General features: G+C 38.4%; 2 protein-coding genes across 4 annotated transcripts; one reads left to right on the top strand and one right to left on the bottom strand.

Annotated features, from left to right (window-relative positions):
- Positions 1 to 5,262: 5,262 nt before the first annotated feature.
- On the top strand, positions 5,263 to 9,537 carry LOC134863821 (beta-1,3-galactosyltransferase 2). Of its 2 annotated transcripts, none has more exons than XM_063882544.1 (2): positions 5,263 to 5,530; positions 6,430 to 9,537. In XM_063882544.1, exons 1-2 carry the CDS (start codon positions 5,514 to 5,516, stop codon positions 7,646 to 7,648), a joined length of 1,236 nt encoding a protein of 411 aa, XP_063738614.1. In that variant the 5' UTR covers positions 5,263 to 5,513; the 3' UTR covers positions 7,649 to 9,537. The 2 variants fall into 2 exon arrangements, with proteins under 2 accessions (XP_063738614.1, XP_063738615.1); XM_063882545.1 differs by having other exon boundaries at positions 5,267 to 5,530; positions 6,546 to 9,537.
- A 2,722-nt stretch (positions 9,538 to 12,259) lies between these two features.
- On the bottom strand, positions 12,260 to 26,409 carry LOC134863549 (interleukin-17C-like). 2 transcript variants are annotated; one of them, XM_063882115.1, is made up of 3 exons: positions 26,321 to 26,409; positions 15,223 to 15,464; positions 12,260 to 13,533 (listed from the first exon to the last, which is right to left on the bottom strand). In XM_063882115.1, the coding sequence occupies exons 1-3, from the start codon at positions 26,372 to 26,374 to the stop codon at positions 13,296 to 13,298; spliced, it is 534 nt and encodes a 177-aa protein (XP_063738185.1). In that variant the 5' UTR covers positions 26,375 to 26,409; the 3' UTR covers positions 12,260 to 13,295. The 2 variants fall into 2 exon arrangements, with proteins under 2 accessions (XP_063738185.1, XP_063738186.1); XM_063882116.1 differs by lacking the exon at positions 26,321 to 26,409 and adding an exon at positions 15,578 to 15,694.
- Between the last annotated feature and the right edge of the window lie 979 nt (positions 26,410 to 27,388).

Here is a 27,388-nt window from a genome sequence, read left to right as displayed (position 1 = left end):
GCCAAAGGAACACAGACTATGAAATAGTGGTTATTTATACAATATTTTATATACAAATACATAAACATTCATATATTAATCACTACGCAAATATAAAAAGAATAAACACAGCAACAAAAAAACAAAGAAGGGCAAGGACCCCAAAAAACGAGTGCAATTAATCTGAAAATAAATCCAACAAAGAAGGGCTCACTATTTTCAACCTTAAAATGAATTTCAATTATACTTTCCCAAAAGAATGATTATACAAATATTTCAAAATTTCATGACTTTAGATTATCCAAATAACATACATTTGCAAAATGTCAGAGGGGAATGCCATTTTCCTTGATAACCAAGATAACTAAGACTCTCTTCGATACAGGGCATGAGATAAGAGTAATGTTTCATCAATCACAATACAATAGACACAAAAGGGTCCACTTCAAATTTGAACATTTCTTTCTGGTTATTCTACAACTTCAATTCCATTAAATCCATTATAAATTATTTTTGATTCAGTTTTGTTGACGTTTGCTTAAATCCATACATTCTTTGGAATATTAGTGTGTTCCACACTGTAGAAGCTTCATGTTTTCTTCAGCTGAGCTTTAAAAATAATTGTGTTTTTGGCATTAGAAAGGAATATCTTATGAGCCCCCTGAAAAGACAACCAGATGGCCACCAATGATTCCTGTTTGACCGATACTGGTTGTAAAAAACAAATAGATGATCCATTACCACAAACACTGTTTTAGCTTGTCTTTAGTGTCTTGAACTTGAACACTCTTCATTGTTACTCACAGAAAAAAATGTTTACACACTACTGGGCTCCACCCTTCACTGTTTATCAGTGGAAACTTAAATATGTTTAAACAAATAATATATGTTTAAACAAATAATAACTGCCATGATGTGTTTGTTTAGAATCTGAAATAAATATGGTCAGATTTAGTTTCGGTCAATTGATACTCATATGTTGTAATGTGAGATGCAGTTGGTAATATATCATAAGGAGAGAGAGGGTTTTCTTTAAAAAGAAACAAGACACGCATTTTATTTTTAGTCTTCAACTAAAACAGTATTTTACAGAAACACAAACTGCTTATTTCACTACATGCCTTGTGCTGCCCTTTCACCACAAAGGGGGAAAAATGCCACACCTCCCCTCTCTTCCCAGTCAAATTTATAGCCCGCCTTCCCAATTCACTCTGACCAATCAGGTAAGTAAATTCATTATTTTATCTAAAATAATATTTTACATTCAAACAAACAAGATCTGCACAAAACTGTTTTTAAGTTCATTGACATACATGACGTCGCAGAGTTATCAGATCTATGGGGTCAGATCAGTCTCATAATACACAAATGCACACAGAAGGATGCATTGAAAATACAAGTGTGAATGCTTTTGTGGATCATGAAATACAAGTGGCATTTCAAGATCCACAAGAGCATTCACACTTGTATTTTCAATGCACACACAAACGTGTTCCGCTTCACATACTCTACATGTAAATGCAATCCAAATACAGAAAAAAGTTTTATATATGTATTTTTGAACCACACCTATCTGTTTCCGTGTAGTGTGTGGGTTTTTTGAGACTCCCCTGACGGTCACCCGATTCGTACTTGTAATGTTTTCCATTCTAAGCCAATCATATGAGCGCACCCCCACGAGGGTAAGATTTCTTGCATTCATGACGTAGCGCTTCATATACGCATTTTGCGCTGTCCGGAGCTGACAGGTCAACTTCAACATTGCGTCTAGCACAAGTGTAAGTGAAGTGTCTCTGTGTCAGGCCTGGCGCCAGGATAAAATGACTGAGGGGGCTATTATTTTTCTTCAGATGATAAAGTGGGTTAACGTACCCATGCAAAAAGGCTGAACAATTAGAAGATACGGTTTCAACATTCAAAACATTTATTAACCAAATCACAAAAAAATAAATCACAGAAACCTAGAACCGCCCAGTGCTAAATACAGTATTGAACAATCAATGTCAATGTAAATGTGTCAAAGCGGCAGAAGGCAGAATTCCTACTGCTCCTTTCACCACGCAGACACAGGTCGGTCAAAACGTTTGACCTCTGTCATTGCCAACAAAGGGTATATAACAAAGTATCGAGATTAACTTTTGTTATTGACCAAATACTTATTTTCCACAACAATTTGAAAATAAATTCTTTAAAAATCCTACAATGTGATTTTCTGGATTTATTTTCTCATTCTGTCTCTCATAGTTGAGGTATACCTATGATAAAAATTACAGGCCTCTCTCATCTTTTTAAATGGGAGAACTTGCACAATTGGTGGCTGACTAAATACTTTTTTGCCCCACTGTATATTCATTTGCCTATGAAAATGTATGTTATAAACTTTAAATTAAGACAATTATTTAGAAATATGCCTACCTTTCTTTAAATCAAATAGTTTAGCCAAATGTTTATGAGTGTGTGTGCTTCCTCACACTCTCTTCAGTCTTGTTGGATTCAACATTAAAAGAATCCTTGGAAATGAGTGACTTCAGATTTGCACAGTGGTTGATAGTAACAAAGTTCACTTACTCAAGTAAGCGTATTACTTCCCACTTTGTCCTGCAACTGTTGCACAGCAATTTCCCTCGGGATAAATAAAGCTTCTTTAATCTTGTACTATACTCAAGGACATTTTGAAACCACAACCTTCATTTTGGTATAACCAACTTTGACTAAATCTCAAAGGTTAATATTATCCTTTCAAAATCCTTTAAAATAAAATGTGTTCAGTTCATCTGCATCTCTCCCAGATGAACTGAACACATTTTATGCACGCTTTGAGAGGCCCCCGGCTGTGGAGGCACAGAAGGCCCAGGATCCCTGCTCACTGGTTTTAACCATTGCAGATGTGTGAAGATCTCTGAAAAGGATCAACACACACAGGGCTCCTGGACCTGATGGCATCCCTGGCCGTGCTCTCAAAGTGTGTGCAGTTCAGCTGGCAGATGTGTTCACAGACATTTTCAATAGGTCACTGCTCCAGTCTGTAGTCCCCACATGTTTTAAAGAGTCCATCATTGTCCATGTCCCAAAAAAGACAAAACCCATCTGCCTCAATGACTACCGCCCAGTTGCACTCACCTCCATCATCATGAAGTGCTTTGAGTGGTTAGTCAAAACTTTTATCACCTCCTCCCTCCCTGACTCACTGGACCCCCTGCAGTTTGCCTACAGAGCAAACAGGTCCACTGATGATGCCATCTCCCTCACCCTCCACACTGCCCTCTCCCACCTGGACCAGAGGAACACTTATGTGAGAATGCTGTTCATTGACTACAGTTCAGCATTCAACACCATTGTGCCCTCCAAGCTCATCATTAAGCTCAGGGACCTTGGGCTCAACAGCGCCCTCTGTGACTGGATCATGAGCTTCCTAACGGGCAGATCCCAGGCAGTGCGGATGGGGAACATCACATCCTCCACCTTGACCCTCAACACCGGAGCCCCTCAGGGTTGTGTGCTCAGCCCTCTCCTCTACTCCCTGTTCACGCACGACTTCGTGGCCACACACAGCTCCAACACCATCATCAAGTTTGCTGACGACACGACCGTCATTGGCCTGATCACAGACGGCGACGAGATGGCGTACAGAGAGGAGGTCAGAGCCCTGACATCTTGGTGCCAGGACAACAACCTCCATCTCAACGTCAGCAAAACAAAGGAGCTCATTGTGGACTACAGGAAGAGGCAGAGAGAGGCACACACACCCATCACCATCGACGGGACTCCTGTGGAGAGATTCAGGTTCCTCGGGGTAAACATCAGTGAGGACCTGACATGGACACATCACACCAGGGTCATATCCAAGACGGCTCGACAGCGGCTCTTCTTCCGCTGCGGAAGTTCAACATGGACTCCAGGATACTCTGCAACTTCTATAGGTGCACCATCGAGAGTATCCTGACTGGCTGCATCACCGCCTGGTATGGCAGTTGCACCGCCCTCAACCGTAAGACTCTACAGAGGGTGGTGAAAACTGCTCAGTACATCACCAGGACGGAGCTGCCATCCATGGAGGACCTCTACACCCAGCGGTGTAGGAAGAAGGCCGGTAGGATATTAAAGGACCCCCATCACCCCAGCAACAATCTGTTCTGTCTGCTGCCGTCTGGCAGACGGTACTGCAGCATCCGGACCAAGACCACCAGACTCAGAGACAGTTTTATACCACAGGCTATAAGACTGCTGAACTCCTGAGCTGTGTGAATGTACTCACACTTGTTTATAGTACACACATACATAATAAATATAAAGCATGTTGGTAACCTGGTTCTGGTCGGTCTTGCAGTAGGCTGGGTCCTGGGAAGCCGACACACCCCGTCCTGGCCTTGCCGTCCTGGAAGTGCCGGGGAGCTGTCTTTTGTGAGCGCGTTTCTTACGAAATAAACGGTATTATTTTTGCCCAACCCAGAACCCTTCCGTCTCTTGCCTTCAACCTGAGCGATCCTGATCACACTATGTATTATACATATCTGCCATATACATCTGTTATACGTAATATATGCATCTGTCCATACCTCCTCATTCAACAGTGTAAAGAATTTAAATACTCTCAGTGTATTCCACATATGTATATATTTCACATCCTCAAATCTTTATTGTTGTTATTGTAAATATTCTTCTCTCTTTTTGCACTATTTTATTTATCTTATTTTTGCATCATGTATGTTGAGTTGTTGGAGGAGCAGGGGACATACGATTTTCATTGCCAACATATACGTTGTATGCTGTGCATATGACCAATAAAACCTTGAAACCTTGAAATATTCTGAGAAGACAGAGTGGGAGCAGTAAATGCAATCTATATGCCTGGTAAGGCACCTGTTGTCCTTTGCTCTTTCCATAGGCTGTGTCCTTGGACTCTGTTGCGGTTTATGATATAGGTAGGCAGTGTAATTGATAACATGTACAGTTTAACCTTAGACCACATACTGCTTTCTTTAACATTTTCTTATAAAGACAAACAACTTAAAAACTCCAAAAAAATAACTAAAGTTTTAATAAAGGCAGGTTATCCACATCCACACACACACACACACACACACACACACACACACACACACACACACACACACACACACACACACACAACCCTGGTTTCTGCTGAGAGGAGGTGTTCTTAAAGCCTCTTGTGGATTGCAAGCATTACAAGCTTTGAGAGAAAACAACACTAGTCAAGCCAGAGGGTGGAGCAAACAAAGGTGTGGCTTTACCTGCAGGTAAAGGAGGTCACAGTGTCATGGATACATGATAGCCCGAGGCACTGACTAGACAACTGGAGTAGCTCCCTCAGTAACAGAGATGGCAGGATCTGGGTTTAATGTTTGGAGATCCGATTATTATGATTTTTACTGCTCCTGACGTAACAGGGATGACTAACACTTACCTGTTAGTACTTACTTGTAACTGAATGCCTCGAAAAGTCAAGCCATGAATTTTTCAGTGTGATGTTTCTTCTTCTACTTATCTAAAAAAGGACGGCGGAGACACGTATCATGACAGTTGGACAAAGGTATGTTAGCTTTTCAAACAGGTTTTGCTTAGTTCACGAAATGTTTCTACCCAGAAGAGTTGGCAGAAAAGAGGAAGGAACGGCAGTGTTTATAGAAGTAAAATGTTTTCATGAAATATATATAAAAGTAGAGCGGTTAATATGTAAACAATATGTAAAATGAGAGAACTGCTTTAGGGGAACAGGGGAACCTGTCTTTTAGCTGCTTTACAATGAACATTTTTATGACTAGCATTTTCTCAATTTAAAACATTGATAATAGATTTACTTCCAGTACCGAGAGATTTGACTTAAGTAATTGTGGTTATACCTAAGTGAAGAGATATTTTTAGTAACTTAAAGTCCTGAATTCAAAATTTAAGTGAAAGAACAAGCATTAGCAATAAAGGGGACATATAATGCACAACTTTTTACAGTATTTGTGTAGTTGTATTGTATAGTTTTTACTATCCATTGTTAACATGCCTTAATGCTCAAAAACCCACCAGTAACAATGATTCTTAAAGGATTATGAACTTGTTTTATAAAATAGCAGGTTACTATAGCACATTATATGACGTAAGTTTACATATAACACAACATGTTAAATGAAGTTAATAATACCAACAACCTACAAACAAAATACATTTAACTTTTAAAAGTATTATAATGATGACTTAAAATTAATATAAACTTTAGTTGGTGCTGTCTGTATCTTTTACCTCCAACACAATCAATATCAATTTATCAAATATCAATAACCAATACCATTTCCTACTAATGAGATTGCATGTTTGTAAGAGTGTTAATATATTATAATTGATCAATTGATTTATGCTATATTTTAATGAAGTAAATGCTAACTGTCCTTGAGTAAAATTAATTAATCTGCTTGCTGCATGTCTCTTGTCTGCTCTCAGCCAGGTGATGATGGATGATGGGAAAGTGCCTGAAAGCAGGAGATGGTGTTTTTCAAGGCGCCACTGCCTCTTCTTCCTCCTGGTGCTGACAGCAGTTTTGTTTTTCTACTTCACAGACATAAATCAAATGGCAACTGACTGGAACCCAGTAAAGTTGTGGATTCCATTTAAAGATCATAGACAAACCTTTGGCTCTCTCAACAATGGCACACTATCTGATCTGAGTAAATTCATAACTCACCCTAGCATGACTGTCTTCCTTCAAACTGAAAACATCACAGCAACAAACATGGCAAACAGGACTGCCATGACTACAATAGCTTCAGTGGTGACTCAGCAGTTGGTACAAACTATACCACCATCACCCGTTCCTTATAAATCTCCGGGCCTGTACTTAGTGGAATACCCGTATCCGTACAGCTTCGTCATAAACGAGCCAATGACCTGTGAGCAGCAGAAGCCCTTCCTGGTTCTGATGGTTCCTGTGGCGCCCCACAACAGGGCGCATCGGCACATCATTCGCAACACTTGGGGAGGTGAAAGTCTGGTACTGGGCAAAGTGGTGAAGCTGTTCTTCCTGCTGGGCCTGCAAACTGGAGAGGGAGTTCAGCAGCTCCAGGAGCAGCTGCTGCAGGAGAGCAAAGAGCACCACGACCTGCTGCAGAGCGATTTCCTGGACTGCTACAAGAACCTGACCATCAAGACCATGGTGATGCTGGAGTGGCTGGACTCCCACTGCTCCATCGCATCGTACGCCATGAAGATTGATTCTGACACGTTCCTGAATGTGCCAAAACTAGTTGGAATGTTGTCAAGTGCTCCAAAGACAAACTACATGACGGGACTAGTGGCAGTTAATGCAGCAGTTCTAAGAGATCCACAATCCAAGTGGTTTGTTCCTGTGGACATTTACTCTCCGCAAATGTACCCACATTACGCTTTGGGTCTGGGCTATGTTTTGTCTCTTGACCTCGCTAAAAAGCTTGTTTTGGCATCCAAACATGTTAAAGCTATTTACATTGAAGACGTGTATTTGGGGTTGTGTATGCAGCACTTGGGCATCCCTCCAGTGGTACCCCCAAACTGGGAATATTTCCAAGTGTTTCCTGTGAAGTACAGTCGCTGTGCTTACTCCAGGCTGATAGCCACCACCACAGATAAATACACTGATCGTGTAAAGGATTGGAAAGACTTTAAAAATCCAGGTCCATACTGCTGATATGTAAGAAGACAAGACGTGCAGCAAACACACAATGCTGAGAATAAAATACAGAAGTTGCTGGGTAATGATTGCCATTCTATATCCAGTATAAAAAAATATTGGAGGAAAAACATCTAAATGGGTTAAACAACATGTTTATATTAACATTTTTTAAATAAATTTTGTGACTTAGGAAAGATTAAGAGAAAGTGGCACTAAGTCATGCAGGACAGCATACCTCTCCGCCCTGAATCGCAGGGCTGGTAAATGTACATGAAGGAAAAAAGACATATGTTTACTTAAAGCATAGTAATCTGATATGTGAGTAGTTTGCTTGAAGAAATGAAGTATGTTAGGTGTTTGGTTGTCACCAAAAACATGTTACACCCTTAAATAAATACTGTAACATCGGTAGAGCCACAACAAGGCTCTTTGCCATTCATCTATCCAGCTGTTTTATTTTATAAACCTCAAAAATGGTCCAAAGCACACGACATGTTGACCACATTTAGGAATATCCTGCATTGTTGCTTAGCAGTGAAAGAAATGCAAGCGGAAAAATATTCCTGTAAGGTTACTTGGCAGTTGCCTTATTTGTTTGCATAATGTCAAGCTTTGGACTTTGGAGCGATTATCTTTGGGTGCAGCAGCTTCAGATTGTAGAAAGTTTCTGGAGCAGGGGCTGAGATGTTGTAGATATTCTGGGGGGCAAGGCCCACTCTAGGATATTTTTTTTAAATTTCTCTAAGTTTCTGGAAAAATATTTCGTAACTGGCTATAGAAGGTACTAGTTGAACTTCAAGTTAAAGAAGAAGTGGAGAATTTGCACAAAAGTGAAGGAACTATGAGGAACTAAAAGCTTTGAGGCTTTTGAGAAAACTATTGAAACTTGGCCTCCTGTCAAAATGTTGCTTAGGGTCCCAAGTTGGCCAGGGGCAGCCCTGCCCAGAAACCCCCCCCCCCCCCTTCTGTTTGGCCTTTGTTCTGGAATAACCCCACCTCTTTCAGGGGGGCGCATAAGAGTCAACATTTTCTCTAAAGGTCCATTTTATTGCTTTAATTTGGGACATTGTTACAGCATATTGCATAGCCACATTTATGCTCTTTAATTACTGACTAGTTTAAGTACAAGTGTAGTCTTACGTTTGTTGCTATATCTTGAAACATGGATGTGAATGCACTAGACAAACCGGGCCGTTGAGTAGAAAGAAAAGACTCCCCTCTCCTGAGGGTGAATGTTTACACATCAGGTCTGAATGGAAAGACAGGTTTAAGCCTGTCAATGGTTGATAATGTGATGAAGTTCAGAAAAAAAACAGGAATGTGTCTTTCATCATTTCTATTTTTTTTTTTCTGTCGCCCATTTCTGTAGCGCTATACAAATATTGCCCTTTACTTTACACATTATACATGTTTCCATGAGAAATACAAATACATGAGTCAGAATTTCTTCAGAAAGTCTCTGTGGTGGGTTGAAGACTTAATCTGCCTGTTGTACCTAAAGCACTTTTAAATATTGGTAATTGGGGATATATATATATATATATATATATATATATATATATAATGTGAAAAATGGTCTCTATTGGTGACCACACTGTGATAGTTTCTGCTGCAATGTGTGACCTCGGTTCCTATCAGTTCAACAACCAAGACAAATATAATGTGTATCTAATGAATGAATATGGATTTCCTTGACTCCAGCTTACTTTGTGTACAGTTTATAATGCTCAGGTGAAACGTGACATTTGTGACAGGGAAGAAACCCTCAGTGTTGTAAAAGTGTCTGTTTTACTCTCTGTTGTGGTGAGACCCCATGTGGACATGTTGGGAACTGCTACTGAATAATGACTTCAGTGTTTCTTTTTCTATTCTTCATGTGTGCGAAATAAATGGGTGAGAAAATAGTTACTTACTTAAATTTCACTTATTAATACACAATACAGAGAAAAATATTGTACGTTTACTGTGCTACATGTACTTGCTAGCTTTAGTACATCACTCAGAGAGAGAGAGAGAGAGCGAGAGGAGAGCGAGAGAGAGAGAGAGAGAGAGAGAGAGAGAGAGAGAGAGAGAGAGAGAGAGAGACTATTGTTGTTAGCATCTGGTTAGCTAGCTTCGCTATCGGGCACTAGACGCTGTTGCTAGAACAAGGTGGAGGGAGAGTCCTCTCCTGAAAAGCTCTGCCTCAGATAACTACAGCTCAGGTGAGGTAAACGACTAAGTGTTTAGCATCCAAACACTAGTTTTAAACTTAAGATAGTTACTGTTAGTCTCAGTTATCTCAGTGGCTCTCAAACGGTTTGGTCCTCATTTATGTAAACAATGTTTCCAAGGCACACCTTTATGATATTATTATAGTTGTAAAAAAGATCAGAATACATAAAAACAGTATGAAGTTATTCCAAAGTATACTATAGGACAGTAAAACTAAAATACAGTTTAAAAGGGGAGTGATTAAGATATGTATAAATACAATTAAAAAAACTAACTACGTAATTTAAGATAAAAAAACCCCGTTATAAATGGTTTACTGCTGCTTCACAGGAGGGGGAGAGAGGAGGCGGGGGAGAGGCTGACATAGATTCAGGAACCCAAATATAAATGACAAAGTTGAAATGATTTGTTATTGGTTGTGGTCACATTCTAAGTATCTTTGATTATTGAAAAGTATACAGTTCTGTTTCATGTGGGTGATGAGACATACCCATGGATCTAATCTCTTAATTTTGCCCTAAAAGTGCACCAGATTGAAGTATTTAAATCCTAAAAAAAATCTCCCGCCCCCATTTCTTTTGAATCCTTGTTTAACCGGTTAATCCACTACTTCATTCCCCCTAATACCCACATGAGCACAAACTAACTGAACATCTGTTCCCAAATGAATTATCCTATACATTAGGAGTAGTATGTAATGCAGAATATCCGACCTATAGCCTAATATAAGGCAATTGAAGGTTAAAAAACAACCATAAATGATTATAATATTATTGTTATTATTATTATTATTATTTAGAAATGTTAATATATAACTTCAATCTTAGAGAATTTGAGTTTTTGTAATAACATAAGCAGCCTAATAATAAGAAAACTATTGTAAGAATTTAAATACAAAATTAATATAATAAATATATAATATAAAATATAATGATAAATACTAAATAATAATCAATAGAGGAGTTCAGGGGAGACAATTACCCTACATTTTATGTGGTAGGGGGTGGTAAGTGACCTGGATAATGCAAAGGGGGCGCTGGCCCAAAAAAGGTTGAGAACCACTGCTCTACATAAAGATGGCCTAGGCTATAAGAAGATTGCCAACACCCTGAAACTGAGCTGCAGCACGGTGGCCAAGATCATACAGCAATTTAACAGGACAGGTTCCACTCAGAACAGGCCTCGCCATGGTCCACCAAAGAAGTTGAGTGCACGTGCTCAGCGTCATATCCAGAGGTTGTCTCTTGAAAATAGACGTATGACTGCTGCCAGCATTGCTGCAGAGGCTAAAGGGGTGGGGGGTCAGTCTGTCAGTGCTCAGACCATACGCCGCACACTGTATCAAACTGGTCTGCATGGCTGTCGTCCCAGAAAGAAGCCTCTTCTAAAGATGATGCACAAGAAAGCCCGCAAACAGTTTGCTGAAGACAAGCAGAATAAGGACACGGATTACTGGAACCATGTCCTGTGGTCTGATGAGACCAAGATAAACTTATTTGGTTCAGATGCTGAACATGCTCAAGCGTGTGTGGCGGCGACCAGGTGATGAGTACGAGACAAGTGTGTCTTGCCTACATTCAAGCATGGTAGTGGGAGTGTCATGTTTGGGGCTGCATGAGTGCTGCCGGCTGTGGGGAGCTACAGTCCATTGAGGGAACCATGAATGCCAACATGTACTGTGACATACTGAAGCAGAGCATGATCCCCTCCCTTCGGAAACTGGGTCGCGGGGCAGTATTCCAAAATGATAACCACCCCAAACATACCTCCAAGATGACCACTGCCTTGGTAAAGAAACTGAGGTTAAAGGTGATGGACTGGCCAAGCATGTCTCCAGACCTAAACCCTATTGAGCATCTGTGGGGCATCCTCAAATGGAAGGTGGAGGAGCGCAAGGTCTCTAACATCCACCAGCTCCGTCATGTCGTCATGGAGGAGTGGAAGAGGATTCCAGTGGCAACCTGTGAAGCTCTAGTGAACTCTATGCCCAAGAGAGTTAAGGCAGTTCTGGAAAATAATGGTGGCCACACAAAATATTGACACTTTGGGCACAATTTGGACATATTCACTTCGGGGTGTACTCACTTTTGTTGTCAGCGGTTTAGACATTAAAGGCTGTATGTTGAGTTATTTTGAGGACGCAGCAAATTTACACTTTGTATCCAAATGTCATATCTTCAGTGTTGTTCCATAAAAAGATATAATAAAATATTTACAAAAATGTGAGGGGTGTACTCACTTTTGTGAGATATTGTATATATACTGCAGCTTGGCCATCAATAACTACCTCATAGTTTTTCGAGACACTGACAAATGACTCAATGAAAACTTTTTATTAAATGTTTTTATTATTTAGTAAATAATATAAAATAGCTAATGAAAGTACAGACACATTATAAAAAGTATCACAGTGCAAGGCAGTCACTCAATAAATCTTATGTAGTGAATTAACTGGTCATATCTTTAACCTGGAAAGGTGCCTAACACCCTTTATCCAGAACGTTGATGCTTTAAAGACTTTTAAAAGTAATTATTCAAAGTGTGGTTAAAAAATGGAAGTAACTTGAACATGTGTCTGATACTGTCCTTTTTATACCTAAGAGACAAGTTGATTCTCTTACTAGTAGCTCAACATTAGAAGATCAATGGTTAAACTTTAAGTCACAGTTGATTATTTAAATAAACAAATTAAATATATTGCTTAATTTACTGAGCTTTAAAAGTGCTTATCGTTTAAATCCATGCACATTTCAGATTAGTTACTAAAATGTCCGCTCTAAACTTCTCACATTTTTTCATATAAATATCCCTTTTTTCCTCGAAATGGGACCATCATTTCCTATACAAACATCCTGATGCACTTAAGAAGACTTGAAACCAGTGAATGACTATACTGTAAAGTCATTCGGAAAATGTTTACTGAGGTAATAAATCAAGTGAGAAGTAGTCATTTTCTCACAGACGTCTATACAGTAAGATGGCAACCATGGGAGTCTCCCCCTTTTGGCTATTTGGAAGAATGCAGGTTTAAGTAAGGCTTCTCTTTTCACGGTGGTTGCAGCTTGAACCTGATGTGATTTGTTCCCATTAACAAAAAAAGCTATAATATGATTTAAACATCTCATGACCCTTTGGATTTATCTGGAGACTTTTTGGATTCACTGGACTCAACTAGCAAACGGATTAGTTGAAATTTGCCCCATCTCAAGCAGGTACAACAATAACATGCTGCTCTCACATTGATATATTGTTTCGGTATCTGCTACAGCATTAGATATTGGAAGGCAAATCCATCATGATTTTCAAAAGGTTAAATGACTCTAGAGCTACACTGCTAATAACCTACCATCCCTGTCTTGAATAATGTCTGGTGTAATTCATATTAGGTTTGAGGAACTGAACCCAACAGTTTTCATTTTAACTTTAAAAAAGAATCCACGTCATGTGATCATTTAGTGTAGTTGGGCACAACACAAGTGCAGGCTACAGGGACATTGATAAAACCCTGTTTGACCTTGTATCTGTCTGAGTATCCATCGCATTTAGTCTTCTCCATGACGGGCAGCTGAGCATACACAAGAACAGAGTTGTAGCTGAAGTTTTCTTGCTTGTTGATGATGCAACCTTCACAAAGGCACTTGGCAAAGCTGATCACATGAGGAAACCTATCGTCGTCTCGGTCTTCTCTGATGGGAGACAATCAGATTGATAGACATGAATAATCAGAATGAATTCTGTTTGTAAATTGTTCTCTATTTTCTACGTTATGATACGGAACCTACCCAAGAAAAAGTCTATTCATAGGACAGATTCACAATTATCCTGAAACTATAATCCCATGTCCAAATGTACAGGGAAAGCGTTTATAGTGTTTGGACAGCAAGAAGTACTCAGATGTTCTACTTCAGTAAAACTAGCAAAAAAAGTGTTTCTTTCATGAATGACACTGTGGCCCTGCATTGATTGGAGGTTATCTATTCTAGATCACATGTTGGCCCCTAATTAAGAACGGAGAGCAGCTGATTGCATTTCCCCTCTTGTCCAATCCGGTTGTGACAACACCCTTTCTTTATGGTTTAAGAGATGGCCACATACAGTAAGATATAAGAAAAGCTGGGCCACTCACTAGAGAGGAGGTTTATTGCCTCATAAGTTAAGTTATAAGTTAGCAAAATCAATGAAATGTAGGCAAATGATGCTTGTTACTTGAATATGCTTTAAGAAAAAAAACAGCCCACATCACAGCTCTCGATAGGGTTTCATTTGTTTTGTTCGCAGGTCCTTCCTTAAAACAATAGCCTCATATTATTTATCATAAGAGGAAATAGGAAGGGTGTATTTTGAGTTAGTTATAAATAAGCTATTGGCTTTTTTTCTTATCACCTTAGATTTGTTAGAAAACGTTTTCAACTTTAATTGACTGAATTTATTTGAAAAGTGGTCTTATTAACCCACGAATACTGTGTAATATATGTTTACATATATATTTAAGAAGTACAAAATAAGAAAAGCACAAGTTTAATATCTCATCATACTTTTTGAATTCGCTGAGAGCTGATTCAAAATGGCTTGCCGGCCGCATTTAGCCCCCGGGCTGTAGTTTGGACACCCCTGTGCAAAGCCTTCCTCCACTTAATGCAAACCTCATTTAAGAAGATAATGTCTTACAGAAAGTCAAGTCTTTCTGCGATTTAAATACTTTTCTGGTGTCTTAACTGTTAGATCTTAAGGATGACTTTGAGCATTCGCAACCCGGAGGCAATAATAAATAAACAGGGCAGACTTCCTTACTATTCCAGCTAGAGTTTATGCTCGCCTAAAGGTAATCTAACATCTGCAGCGCTGGGTTTAGTTAATTCATCTTTCAATCCTTTCATACACAATTGCTAACCATCAAAGAAGCATTTTCTTATAATTAGTAGAGGCAAATTTGGGGATTTGTATACAGGATACTTTTTTCCAATTTTGAACAACTTTTGAGATTTTGTTTCTCAGTCAATTTTTTTTTGCTTTTTGGAACTATAGCTCTCAAGCTTCTTTCCAATAAGCTGAAACTGTTTTATTGTTTGAAATGCTTAATCATAGTTGATTGATAGTGATTGTTGAATACGTTTATAATTAAACAATAAAGTATGATTTGGTAATGGGCGATTCTAAATACTGAATACTTTTATTGGTATAAGTATTTGGATTTTGAAATACCCTACATTACCCCTTACATTAACATTTATGTATTGCTATAAATTATATCTGAATAAAAAAAAACCTCTGTTGAGATAGTGATTCTTGCTCAGTCATGATAACGGTAAGCGTTCCCCCGCCCCCCGGCCCCCCCCGGTAGCCGTAGTCAATGTTGTCACTAATTATCCACTTACATGTACATCCACGGGGACAAGGAGCGTTGGTGCAGGGCCTCGCGCATTTCTGCAGCCGCTTCAGAACAGTTTCGCGTGGCGGTCCGCAGGATTTTAGTGAAGATCAGTTCCTCCGCAAATTTCTTCTCAAACCTTTCACCTTTCTTCTTCACATCGGCTGCAGACAAGCAGTTGTGGCTCGAATTACCATTAGCAGAGGTAGAAATGAAGGCATTGAAGACCAACAGCGAGCCGATGGAGATCTATAAACATTGAGAGGCAACATATTAAGAACAATGAGGACACCATTTTCAGTATGACAGCAAAACGTTTATCTGAGTTAAAGTGCACCTTTTCTGGTTCATTGTTACATTACCATTTGTAGACTGACAAATGTTGTCATCTTGAACCCGGAGGGGTGCGACTGTGACCGGCCGCTCCATTGCACCAAGTATATATACACACACTATCTTTATGTATGAGGGCTCCTGAGGTTTGAATGGGGAAATTCTTTTAATGAAAATATTTCCTTTAGCTGAATCACTGCCTCTTAGAAAGAGAGGAACGTGAGCATCATGACCCCGCCCCCGCCCCCCCCCCCCCCCCCCGCAACGAGTGGTGTTTCTCTGAAAAAATCTCAATTCAACCTTAATGTAAATTATGCTTTACACACAGGGTCTGCCCGTTTATCTGTTGAGCATGCTGGGCTGCATATTGGATTTTTAAATGGCTATATTATTATTATTATTATTATTATTATTATTATTATTATTATTATTATTATTATTATTATTATTATTATTATTATCATCATCATCATCATCACCATCATCATCATCATTATTATTATGCTATACATTTTATTATTACTATTTTTATTAATTGCCGTGCGCATAAAAACAATAAAAATTGAAATAATTATTGCAAGAATATCTAGGAATAGAATACGTTTTTGACTTTGATTTGAACACTTCTGTTTTCATAACCTAATACTAATAACAATAACAAAAAGATAAGGAGATTGCTTAACAGATGTATGAAAACATTTCAGATTTCATAATGAATCTCAAAACATATTCTAGCTAACAAATCTTTGCTTTAAATGACTAACTCAGATATAATATTGGACCCAGATATATATTTCATAATCAGTTGTTTTTATATTATTAACTAATACATTTACATATAATATGGTTTCTCAGGTATGGGTATTTGTATTCATATTATGTACAAACTGTAAAGTCCACTAAGACAAATATAAAATGTGGGATATTTGGCTATATATCTGCTGTGCATATGACAAATAAAACCTTGAAACTTATATAATTAAACTTTGATTGATTGATTGAATACCATCTAAACAAAAATTGAACATAATATTATAAATATGATCCTAAATTCAGTTTATTTTTTTGTGCTGTTGTTATTTTTAGTTCTTATTGTGTTACTTCTCCTGTTTATTTATAACTACCTAGTAAATATGCTGACTCTGCCAAAAGGAATTTCCCAAGTCCTTTATTTCCATAATGAATAATGGACTGGTTGCCCTGGATCCAGAGCAGATCGCATAACTTCCCCTGGACTTAGGCCTAGAACCAAAGAAAATCACAATGTGTGATGCAACGCCTTCAAACTGTCCTCCCCCTTTCAACACGATCATTATAAATACTCTGTAGCCTGTATTTAGACACCCAGAGAAAGTTTGGTCACATACTGATGTTGCTTCTTTGCTTCCTCATGTTTTGCTTCATCTTCGGAAATTCATCCAAGTTTATTTAGAAAGTAAAAAAAAAAAACACAAGAAAATAACTTGTCTGACAAGTTATGTTGTTATATATTTTAATGAAAAACTATTCTCAATTTCTCTTTACATGCTCTTGTTAAGCTAAATATTTTACATTATATCAGTAAAATATAAATGTATATATATATATATATATATATATATATATATATATATATATATATCCCACAGGAGCAATTTGGGGTGAAGTGTCATGCCCAGGGACACAACGTCATGCTGACCACATCAAAGATCAGCACACTATCCCACTGCGCCACAGCCTCCCTTACATGGTGTTTCATTAAAATGGGTTAAGGTTATGTCTGGATTAAACTGGGTAATCAACTAACAAACAGACCTACAGTTGCCAAATACAGAAACAAGCCCCTTACATGGCTATTGAGAAAAATTACCTACAGGTGAGGGCACTTCCTACTTCTTGTATTGAATTTTTGTAAATTCACATCAGGAAGGGGGATTTACCACAGTTAAAATATCATTTTTGTAAAAACTGTCCTTAGTTTTTCTGTATGTTTATTTGTTCAGAGAGCTACGTGGCCCTAAAGGCACATTTTTTTGAGCTTTTGGTTATCAATGATTTCATCCTCCCACTCACAGTCAAAGCAGTTCTGATTCAGCTTGTTGGGACATGTTACATCTTTAAATAAATTAGATTTGCACACAGTTTGCGGTACATCTGTTCTCCTTTTATTACATTTGCAGGAAAGACTCTTTGGTACAAATTGCATAATCCTGCTCTCAAAACACCTTTGAAGTCCTGCCATGTGTCAACAGTGGAAGAGACGTTTCCTTCATAGTGACCTCTACCAACCAGTCAATTCTACTTCTTTGCAGCTGTGGGACTAAGCCTATAATGCAAAGAAAGAATGTTTGATGAATCTTAAGTCCACCAAAGTGTATACAAGCTCAAGTTCTTTATTTTCATATGCACAACATCAAATAATTGTCATTAAATATGAAAAGAAAGAATATTAAGGGGCCCTATTATCAGGTTCATATTTGCATTTTGTGCATCACAATGTGTGATACAACGCCTTAAAAATGTCCTCCCCCTTTCAACCCGCTCACTATAAATACTCTGCAGCCTGTATTTACACACCCAGACAAAGCTTGGTCACATACTGGTTTTGCTTCCTTGTATCCTGATGTTGCTCTGATTGGTTAGCTGGCCAGCTCTTGTAAACAAAACATACAGTATGAGGGAGGGGGACCAAATCAGTTTATGTGAAAATGTGTGTATTCCAGTATGTTTAGGGGTGATGTCACCTGAGAGAAAACACCACAACACAACAAACATTGCCTGCGCTGTGATCGGCAGCCACGCTAGTGCACATAGTTGGCAGTAAAGATAAAATGAAAATAAATGATGTCAGTTGGGTGATGCCCCCTCCTCCTCAGTATAAATGTGTGTTGCCTGTCTTTAGACTCACAGGAGGAACTCAGTGACAAAGCTGGCACACCTTCTACTGTAGGCGACTCAACACATTGCTTAGTGACTGATGTAACTCAGGATATGCTCTTGCAAAAATACAGCTGCCTGACTGTATCAGATGAAGCAAGCACATTCATAGCAAAATTTAGTGGTGGAATGTAACCAACAGGTGGAAAGTAACCAACTACATTTACTGAAGTATGGACTCAAGTACACATTTGGGCTACTTTACTTGAGTCTTTTCATTTTATACTACTCTATACTTCTACGCTAATCCATTTTGGCAGCCAGTTTTGTACATTTATTTTATAGATTTATTTACTAGTTACTTTATGAATTCAGATTTTGACCCATAATATATGAAACACGTAAAAAATATAATTGTTTGGTTAAGCGTAATCTATCCAACATTATATTTTAGAACTTAAACAACGAGGGGGTTAACAGAAAATCAATTAGAATTGAGAAGCTTTATGTTCAAAAGTCTTTCCCAGTTCCAGCTTCTTAAATGTGGAGATTTGACCCCATCCATGTCCAGTATAAACATCTGTCTTCAGATGTGTGAGATTAAAGAGATGAAGAGCTCTTTCTAAGGTACACAAAGTTTCTCTTGGATCAGCTTAAAAATTCATCACCACAAAGCTTAAAACAGGGCTGTTTTTCTGAGAAACTCTAGAAAAGAATAGGGAATATGATGCATTTACATGAATGTAGTTGCCTTTTTTTAAGACTGTAAATTAGAAGTGTTATGGACCCCATATAGAGGTTAAGTTCTGCACCCTATTTGTCCAGAGGAAAAGGATCAGAACAAGATATTGCACCTTTAATGTGAAACACCCTTCAAATTGTGTTATGACCCAGAAACTGAACAATGGTATGGATGTAGGGCTTTTTTTGTTTTGTTTCCTTTTCCTTGTGTCCTACGTAATTGGACCAACTTGATCTGTTCCAAACAAAACACACACATATCTAATGACTTGACAAGAAGCAATCATATCTTACATCTATGGAAGCACACTGTAATTTCTGTGACACTGTTTTGTTGCTCTTTTAGAGAGGTGGAAACGAACTGATTAATGCTTTTGCTTGTGTTTGGTAAAGGAAAGTGTTTGACTACTGTTGCTAGGATTGCTGAAAGCAGGCGTCTTTGCTTTGTTTCTATCTGGGGATATATTAGCAGACCCTGCGTCATCCAGGATGTTGGTGCTCCCAGGAGAAATCTTGTCATTGTCAATGTGTAGATCATCGGTGTATATTCTAAAAACGTGTGGGGCTGAATATATTTTAAATGTAAAGTGATGAGCATAAAAGAAACATAATGTGTGTGCATGTGAGATAGTGGTCACTCAACAGCCTGACTGTCTCAGAACTCACTCACTCACTCACTCATTCACTCATTCACTCACTCTGAGCAGCACAGATAGGATAGGAGGTATGGTAGAGCGCAGGAGCAGTTATGGGGGGGGGCCAACGGGGGCCAGTGACCGCGTAATGCCAACCTAGGACCCCTTGGTGGCCCCCCTCCAAAAGAAAAGTCTTGAATAATACAATTTGTTGGCTATAGCGAAATGATAGGCGGAACTAATGTAACACAGCATTCTAGTGGGACCCCACAGAGCGGTACACCACCACTGGCCGACTGAAGCCCACACGGAAAAAAAAACACTTGTCGTCTCTGACCAGAGGCTGTTCCCTTTTTTACTTCAAGTTAGATTCAAGCCTAGAAAAAAATCACAAAAAATGCAGGATATTTTTGCTGATGTGAAAGAAGAGAAAACTCTAGCCCGTAATGCAGAGATCCGGATGTACAGTAGAGATTGAACTGTTCATTATATTCAGTGTTGCAGCAAATAATTAGTTACTAAAACAAGTACTGTAAATGAAAAAAGAAACGACTGAAAAAAGAACTATCATGTTACTGAAATAAATATCTATAATCTTTGTTTATTTACGCCATTGCTTTATACAGTCTTTGTTTTTAACCGGCTTTTATTGTGCCCCTCTCATAAAATAACTGGCCCCAGCTCTGGCCCCCCCCAGTAAAATTGGTCTAGAACCGCCCCTGTTAGAGCGTGAATATTTTTACATCACAAATCTGAATTCAAAATTCATCCAGAGCACTGACGGAAAAGGCTGGATCACCCTCGTTTTAGGTTGGTTTTGGGAACAGCCAGCAGAGCAGAGTACCTTGGTCTGCCCTCATGTGGACGGGGATCTTTTCGAAATCAAAAGTTTGTGTGGACATGATTTATTTTAAAACCCAGGGAAAATATGTCCATGAACTGTATGTCTCAACAAAAAATTCCATGGCCTTCCATCTAATCGAGTCTATCAAATCAAATAAAAGTAGGAAAGGTTAGAGGATCCCTTCAAAATCCTTTGATAAAAAACACATATTTTGGGAACTAACCCAACAATTTTGATGGATATTGAAATATATTTTTGCCGAAGGTGGTCCGGGACAGTATTAGGCTTAAAAATACTTTACCCCATTGACTAACATTGGGGGAAAAAATAATTATAAATCAGCCTATAATTATTCTAACTAAATCAATTCAGTACAAACACTTGAGTGGGAGAGTCATTTTGGCTTCATGCTTAACCTTCAGGTATAAAGGGAGATAATGTAAATGTAGACAGTCATGTTAAACGTTCAACTTTACAGAAGGAATTAAACATGTTTAAAGTCTGGTACCAAAACATTTTTGGTCTCTATAGCTAATGTGAAAACTGGGATGGCAGATTTTATATTTTGTTTCCTTTTATATTTGGCTTAAGGCTGTGCATAACTAAGGTGAGGGATCTCTGGAAGTATTTTCGACGAGGGCAAAGAGGAGCAAAGATCGTGAAGAGGGGTGAAGTTGGACCCACATGCAGGTGACTGCAGGCAACAGGAACTTTAACATCAAACAATTTCAATTTAATTGGACAGTACGTGCCAGCAAAGCAAAAACAACAGGGACTGAACATCAAACTAAAACTTCAATCCAATAAAATAATCAGATATAGAGATGGACTGCAGGTGTACAGGAAGTCAGGGGGCTGCAGGGCTACTGGTGAAAAAGTAAACCTAATAAGACATCAAAATAGGCAGGAAAACATTTTGAGTAAAATAAAACCCTAAACAATTCAAATCAAGCAAGGGTATTGGCACAAGTACAGTACAAGTACCTCAGAAATGTTCTTGAGTACAGTACTTGACTAAATGACCTCAGTTATGTTTCATAGTCCTTTTTTGTTTGTTTTTGTTAGTCACCTTAATACCTCAACACCCTGATAACAACATGAGTTAACCCTGTGATGTCATCCCTCTTTTGTGTCATTAGGGTGTGAAGTTTTCACATGGTTGAACAATGAATCATATGGGAAGTTCCAAATTAGAAAAGTGACAACCTCTGCTGATGCATGCTCATTGCAAAATGACTATTACGCAACACGGTGTCCCACTGACCGTAGGTTTAACAAAGTGACATAGTGAATCAGTGACTCATATCTTATATATATATATATAGTAACAGATATGACAAAAATAATTTAAATGAGTAAAAGGCATTTCCCTTTCACCCCAGACAAACAGCACTTCCCTTTTCAGCTCAAAAAATCTGACTGATAGAATAAGGCTGCAAATATAAATGATTACCGTATATAGAGGTTTGGTTTGAATAAATACTGTTAAATGCCTTTGTGATGTAATTTAAACAAGAGGATTCAGGGTGTATAACCTAATATAACTTACTATATTGATTAATGGTTGTCTTGGTGAATTCCTACTAGCGTCTGTGTTGATATTAAAGATATGTTTAGACAAGAAATGTCAAATTTTGAATGCAGGGCTACAGGACAGCAGACTTTTGTTTATTTGGCCAAAATAATCAATTTTTTAAGTACCTATGCACATTAACGTAAGCACTTAAGATCAATTTTGAACTGCCAAATGGCACATTTCACATTGTATGTATTTGACAAATGAAGGAATGAATGATGTCTTCTTGTGATATGGTACATGTTTGTTTTTATCATGTGACATGGTTAATACAACTGAGCAGAAACCCCCATAATCCTGAGTTTAAATAAAGAGTTCCCCCTAAATCAATAAATTGTAATCACGTACAGACTTCTAGGCCAAGAAAACATGTTTTTTTATGTACTGGTGTTTGCTCAACAAAGTATTTTTGGATTATCAGGAGAATAATTCCAAAATGCTTGTTTTAGCTATAGTTTCCTGAACAAAGTTGTGTTTGTATTTCCAGGATTAAATCGTCTGAGAAGGAATTAATACATTTTAAACCTCTTTCCTTTGAGACTAAGTTTGTCTCACTGTTTGGATCTGTTTAATTTTTTCGCAATGATATACTTTCTTTTTTCAGTCATCCACTCCATATTACGCCACTAGATAGACAACTTGTGGGACCACAGAGAGCATAGGGAGATGAGCACAACATACAACTTATATTTTTTAAAAAGGAGGGTTCCTTAATTTCCCTTCCCTTTCCAGACCCTTTGCTACCATAAACAGCAGGTGTTTTCCCATGGATTGTTAAAGTTTCAGAAAAACACAGACTGTAACGCCGGCACAGCATTCACTTTGAATAAGAGCTAATGATGTTGGAGGGAAATAATGAGATCCAGGTACACGACAGGATCAGACTTTCGGCTGTGTGCTCTCAGCGTGTTTCCCAGGTCGCTGCAAGTCTGGATTAGAGAGGCCTACAGGGCAAACTGAAAAACAAAACTGTCACAACCGAGATGCATGAACTGGAAACAGGCAGGAAGGAAGTACACATTCAGCCGCAGTCTCAGGAAACCCTTGAAAACAGTTTTATCTTCACGTAATTAATCCTCAAGGAAACTTGTGTTACCCTTGTGCAGGTTAGGCAGGAAACAATCTGGGTGTAGAATTTAAAGAATAGACTGAGGCTTAAAAACAGAGGTGGGAGATTTACTCAGATCTTGTACTTAAAAGTAAGAGCGTAGGAATACTCTGTTTCAAGTCCTGCAATCAAAATGTTATTCAAGTAGAAGTACAAAGGTAATAGCATCAAAGTATACTTAAAGTACCAAAAGTAAAAGTAATCATTGTGCAGATTGGTCCATTTCAGAATAATATATATGATATGTTTTATAATTATTGATCATTGAAAGTGTTATCAAAGCTGGTAAAATTATACGTCACCACTTTGGTCACAAAGGTTAACATAAAGCAAAAAAAAGTTGCCGAGGCATCCCGACGCAATTCATCATTGTCCTACCAACTGAAGCTTGAGGATGGAACAAGTATTAAAGTGTGCAAGGCACTTTTTTCCTCTACATTTGGTCTCCCTGAAAGAACCATTACAAAATGGCTGAACGACTCCATCGACCCTGAAAAACAAGCAGCAGCACCGTCTAAATCTGGACCTAAGAGTGGCAAGCAGACAAAGGTTGAACCTGATGTCAAAGATTTCATTAAGAACTGGTTGAGGGACCTGCCCAGTGTTAATTCACACTACTGCAGAAGCACAGCTACCTACCAAGACAAGAAGTTCCTTTAACCAGGCACAACCATCTCCCAACTACATCATGAATATCAACAGGCAGCTGCAACTGCTGGAGTGAGGGCTGTTGGAGTCCAATATTTCACAGCTGTGTTCCATGAGGAGAAATATTCCGTATTTATTCCAAGAAAAGATCAGTGTGATGTTTGTGTTTCATTCAAACATGGGAATATCAGTAAGGCTGAATATGACGCACATGTCACCAAGAAGGATGAAGCGAGGCAAGAGAAATCCTGCGACAAGGATTGTGCTAATGAAGAGAAGTCCGTTTGGACAATGGACTTGCAAGCTGTGCTACTGTGTCCAAAAACCCAAGCCAGCAGCCTGTATTACAGAACAAAACTGCAGGTCCATAACTTTACCCTTTCAACTTGAGATCAAAGGAAGGCTACTGCTATGTTTGGGACGAATCAGAAGGTGACCTGTGTCTTCAGTATCATCATTTTGAAGGTGTGATCAAAGGCCATCCAGAACAAGGAGATCATAGTGTGGAGCGACGGTTGTGGTTATCAGAATCGCAATGCATGTGTGGCGAATACATACTCTGAGCTTGCAAGGAAATATGGGGTACTAATAACACAGAAATACCTTGTTGCAGGTCATACACAAATGGGGTGTGACAGCATGCATAGTACTATTGAACGCAAAATAGTTGCAGATATCTTCACCCCAAGAGACTATGTCATTATATTCCAGACTGCAAGAATCAGGCCATCACCTTACCATGTGAAAGTGCTCAAGCACGATGAGTTCCTGAAACTGAATGGATCCTACTTCTGTAGCATCAGACCAGGCAAAAAAGCTGGAGACCCGACTGTGCACGCGGGCTCTTCAGTTTAGCAGTGAAGGCAAGGTCCATTTCAAACTGTCCTTCTCAGAAGCCTCTGTGTGGGAAGAACTGCCGCAAAGGGTACAGGTGCCAAATGGGCCAATAGTATGGATACGATTGTTTCCATGTGCTCTGCCAATCAAGGAGAGAAAATTCCAGGACCTCCAGTCAATGAAACCCATCATGCCTGTCGAGTGTCATCACTTCTTTGACAATTTGCCACACTAATAGGCATCAGTCAAGAACCCAGCAAAGAAGAGCTGGAAGGAGAAGTGAAGAAATGCACATGCCTCCTCAGCATTATGTTTAGTTAGTTTGTCAGTTATGCTTTATTCCTGACAGAGTAGAAGGTTTAAAATTGCCTAAGTCACAAAGGCATGTTCAAAAATTTGCCTAAGTCATTTAATTCTGTCATGTTCCATGTTTGACTGACCTTGTTGTTTGTATGTGAATAGACATCTGTTATAACTGTTTTGATTAAAATTGTTGGTAAATATCATATATTCAACAAATGGTTCAGTTTTTTGTGTTTCCTGAACAATCTGAAAAAATGACTTAGGCGATTATTTTAAGAAGGTGACGATATGTCATTTAAAATATATATATAAGCAGAGGACACATTTAACTGCAGAATGATTATTCTTTCGGTATGTTTTGCTTAAAAAAAAAGTGTTTATGGAGGATTTGGAGTGTTTTTACCTGATAGTCTAGGGATGTAAAGTACATGTTCTAAGTACACATTTGACATGTTTAAATACCTAACTTGAGTATTTCCATTTGATGCAACGTTCTACTTCTAATTCACTACAATTCAGAGCGAAACCCTTGACGTATTTTCCTGCACAATGAGCAGAGGTGGGAAGTACATTTACTCAAATTCTGTACTTAAGTACAATTTTGAGATACTTGTACTTTACTTAAGGATTTCTATTTTATGCTACTTTGTACTTTTACTCCACTACAATTCAGAAGTAAATCTTGTACTTTTACTCCACTACATGTATTTAATACCTTTAGTTACTTTACAGATTTGGATTAATGATGGTAAATATAATCAACCCTTAAATCAGACTTTAGTCCACCTGGAGTAAATTCAGCAGCTACCCTGCAGTATACAAAGCCATTAAAACTAGCTTTGAGAATACTTTAATGACCAATAATTATAAAACATATCAGAGATATTATTCTGAAATGGACCAAACAAACAATGAGTACTTTTATTTTTGGTACTTTAAGTTTATTTTGATGCTAATACTTTTGAATGCAGGACTATTACTTGTAACTGAGTGTTCCTAGACTCTTGTACTTTTACTTAAGTACAAGATCTGAGTACTTCCCCCACCTCTGAAAATGAGTACTTGAACTTTTAGTGCTTACGGAATTTTTTGCCTTTAATACGTACCTTTATCAAAGTCGGTTATTTGAATAGAGATCTGTGAAATGTTTAAATGAAGTGGCTTTACTTGGCCTACTTTCTTACTGAATCTGTTGGTACAAAAAGTAACATAATGTCCTCTTACCTGCAGACAGGTAACATTCCTGTCACATTCCAACCTGGTGTGTTTGAAACGCATCGAGCTTAAGGCATGTCTGATCCACTGCAGGATAACTCACTGAGATCAAAATCAGCTGTGGTTCGGACGCTGGGTTATTGGGTCTTAGTGGAAGAAAGTAAACATAGGACTTTTTTTTTATCAATAAAACACTTACATGTAACATGTTGAGAAACTTCTTGTTTTAAACTATCTCAGTAAGATTCATTTGCAAGTCATTTGTCAAACAAGAAAAACGCGTCAAACCGCTCAGCTGTGTTTTCTGCAGTAGGAAATGAACCGATTGTCACCATGGCAACACTGGTCGAATGTTGTACATATGACAACACTGGTTGTCAGATGTCCCAAATTGTTACCATTTATCTCACCAAAATATCTATGATTATTATATATTAGAAGCTGCTCTTACAGCCTGCACCTGTAGCACTTAATCTTTCTTAGCAGATGCATTTTGCTAATGTTGTGGAAAACTTCTCCGCCTCCATGTTGGCTTAAAGAATACAATTTAAAAAACGTAATATTTATGACATTTGCAATTATCTGAGAGTCTGCTGAGGATGATTATGTGACACAATAATCAAAAATGGCATGGCGAAATGGTCTTATTGTGTAAGTAATGTCAGAAAATCTACAGTATTTAACTCATTTTACTTTCTCTTTGATATTTAAATATGTGTAGGTAAAATGGAAGCCTCATTGCAGCATCATATTATAACCTAAGTGTGTCAAAGGTCTTCTCACCAACTCTGCCAGCTTTTGTCCCCCAGTCATTCATAGCTGCCTGATTGTAGAGGGACTGGTGACAGGTGACATTAAACACAGGGACTTGACCGAGCAGCTCAGGCTTTACTAAACTGACGCCTTCATACACTTTTCTGCTAACGAGGTGAAATTAAGTCGGATTAAAGAGTTTATTAAGCCCCATGACCCCGAAAGATAATCCCTTAAAAGTGACCCAAACATTCTTTTCCAGGCCAAATGAAACCAATCTTATCACCAGCGAGTCCATGCACGCACGCACACACACTCCCTCCC

The sequence above is a fragment of the Eleginops maclovinus genome, chromosome 4 (assembly GCF_036324505.1).
Source record: "Eleginops maclovinus isolate JMC-PN-2008 ecotype Puerto Natales chromosome 4, JC_Emac_rtc_rv5, whole genome shotgun sequence".
Classification (NCBI taxonomy): domain Eukaryota; kingdom Metazoa; phylum Chordata; class Actinopteri; order Perciformes; family Eleginopidae; genus Eleginops; species Eleginops maclovinus.
Note: the sequence above shows the minus strand (reverse complement) of the source record. Positions and strands in the feature narration are given on the sequence as shown.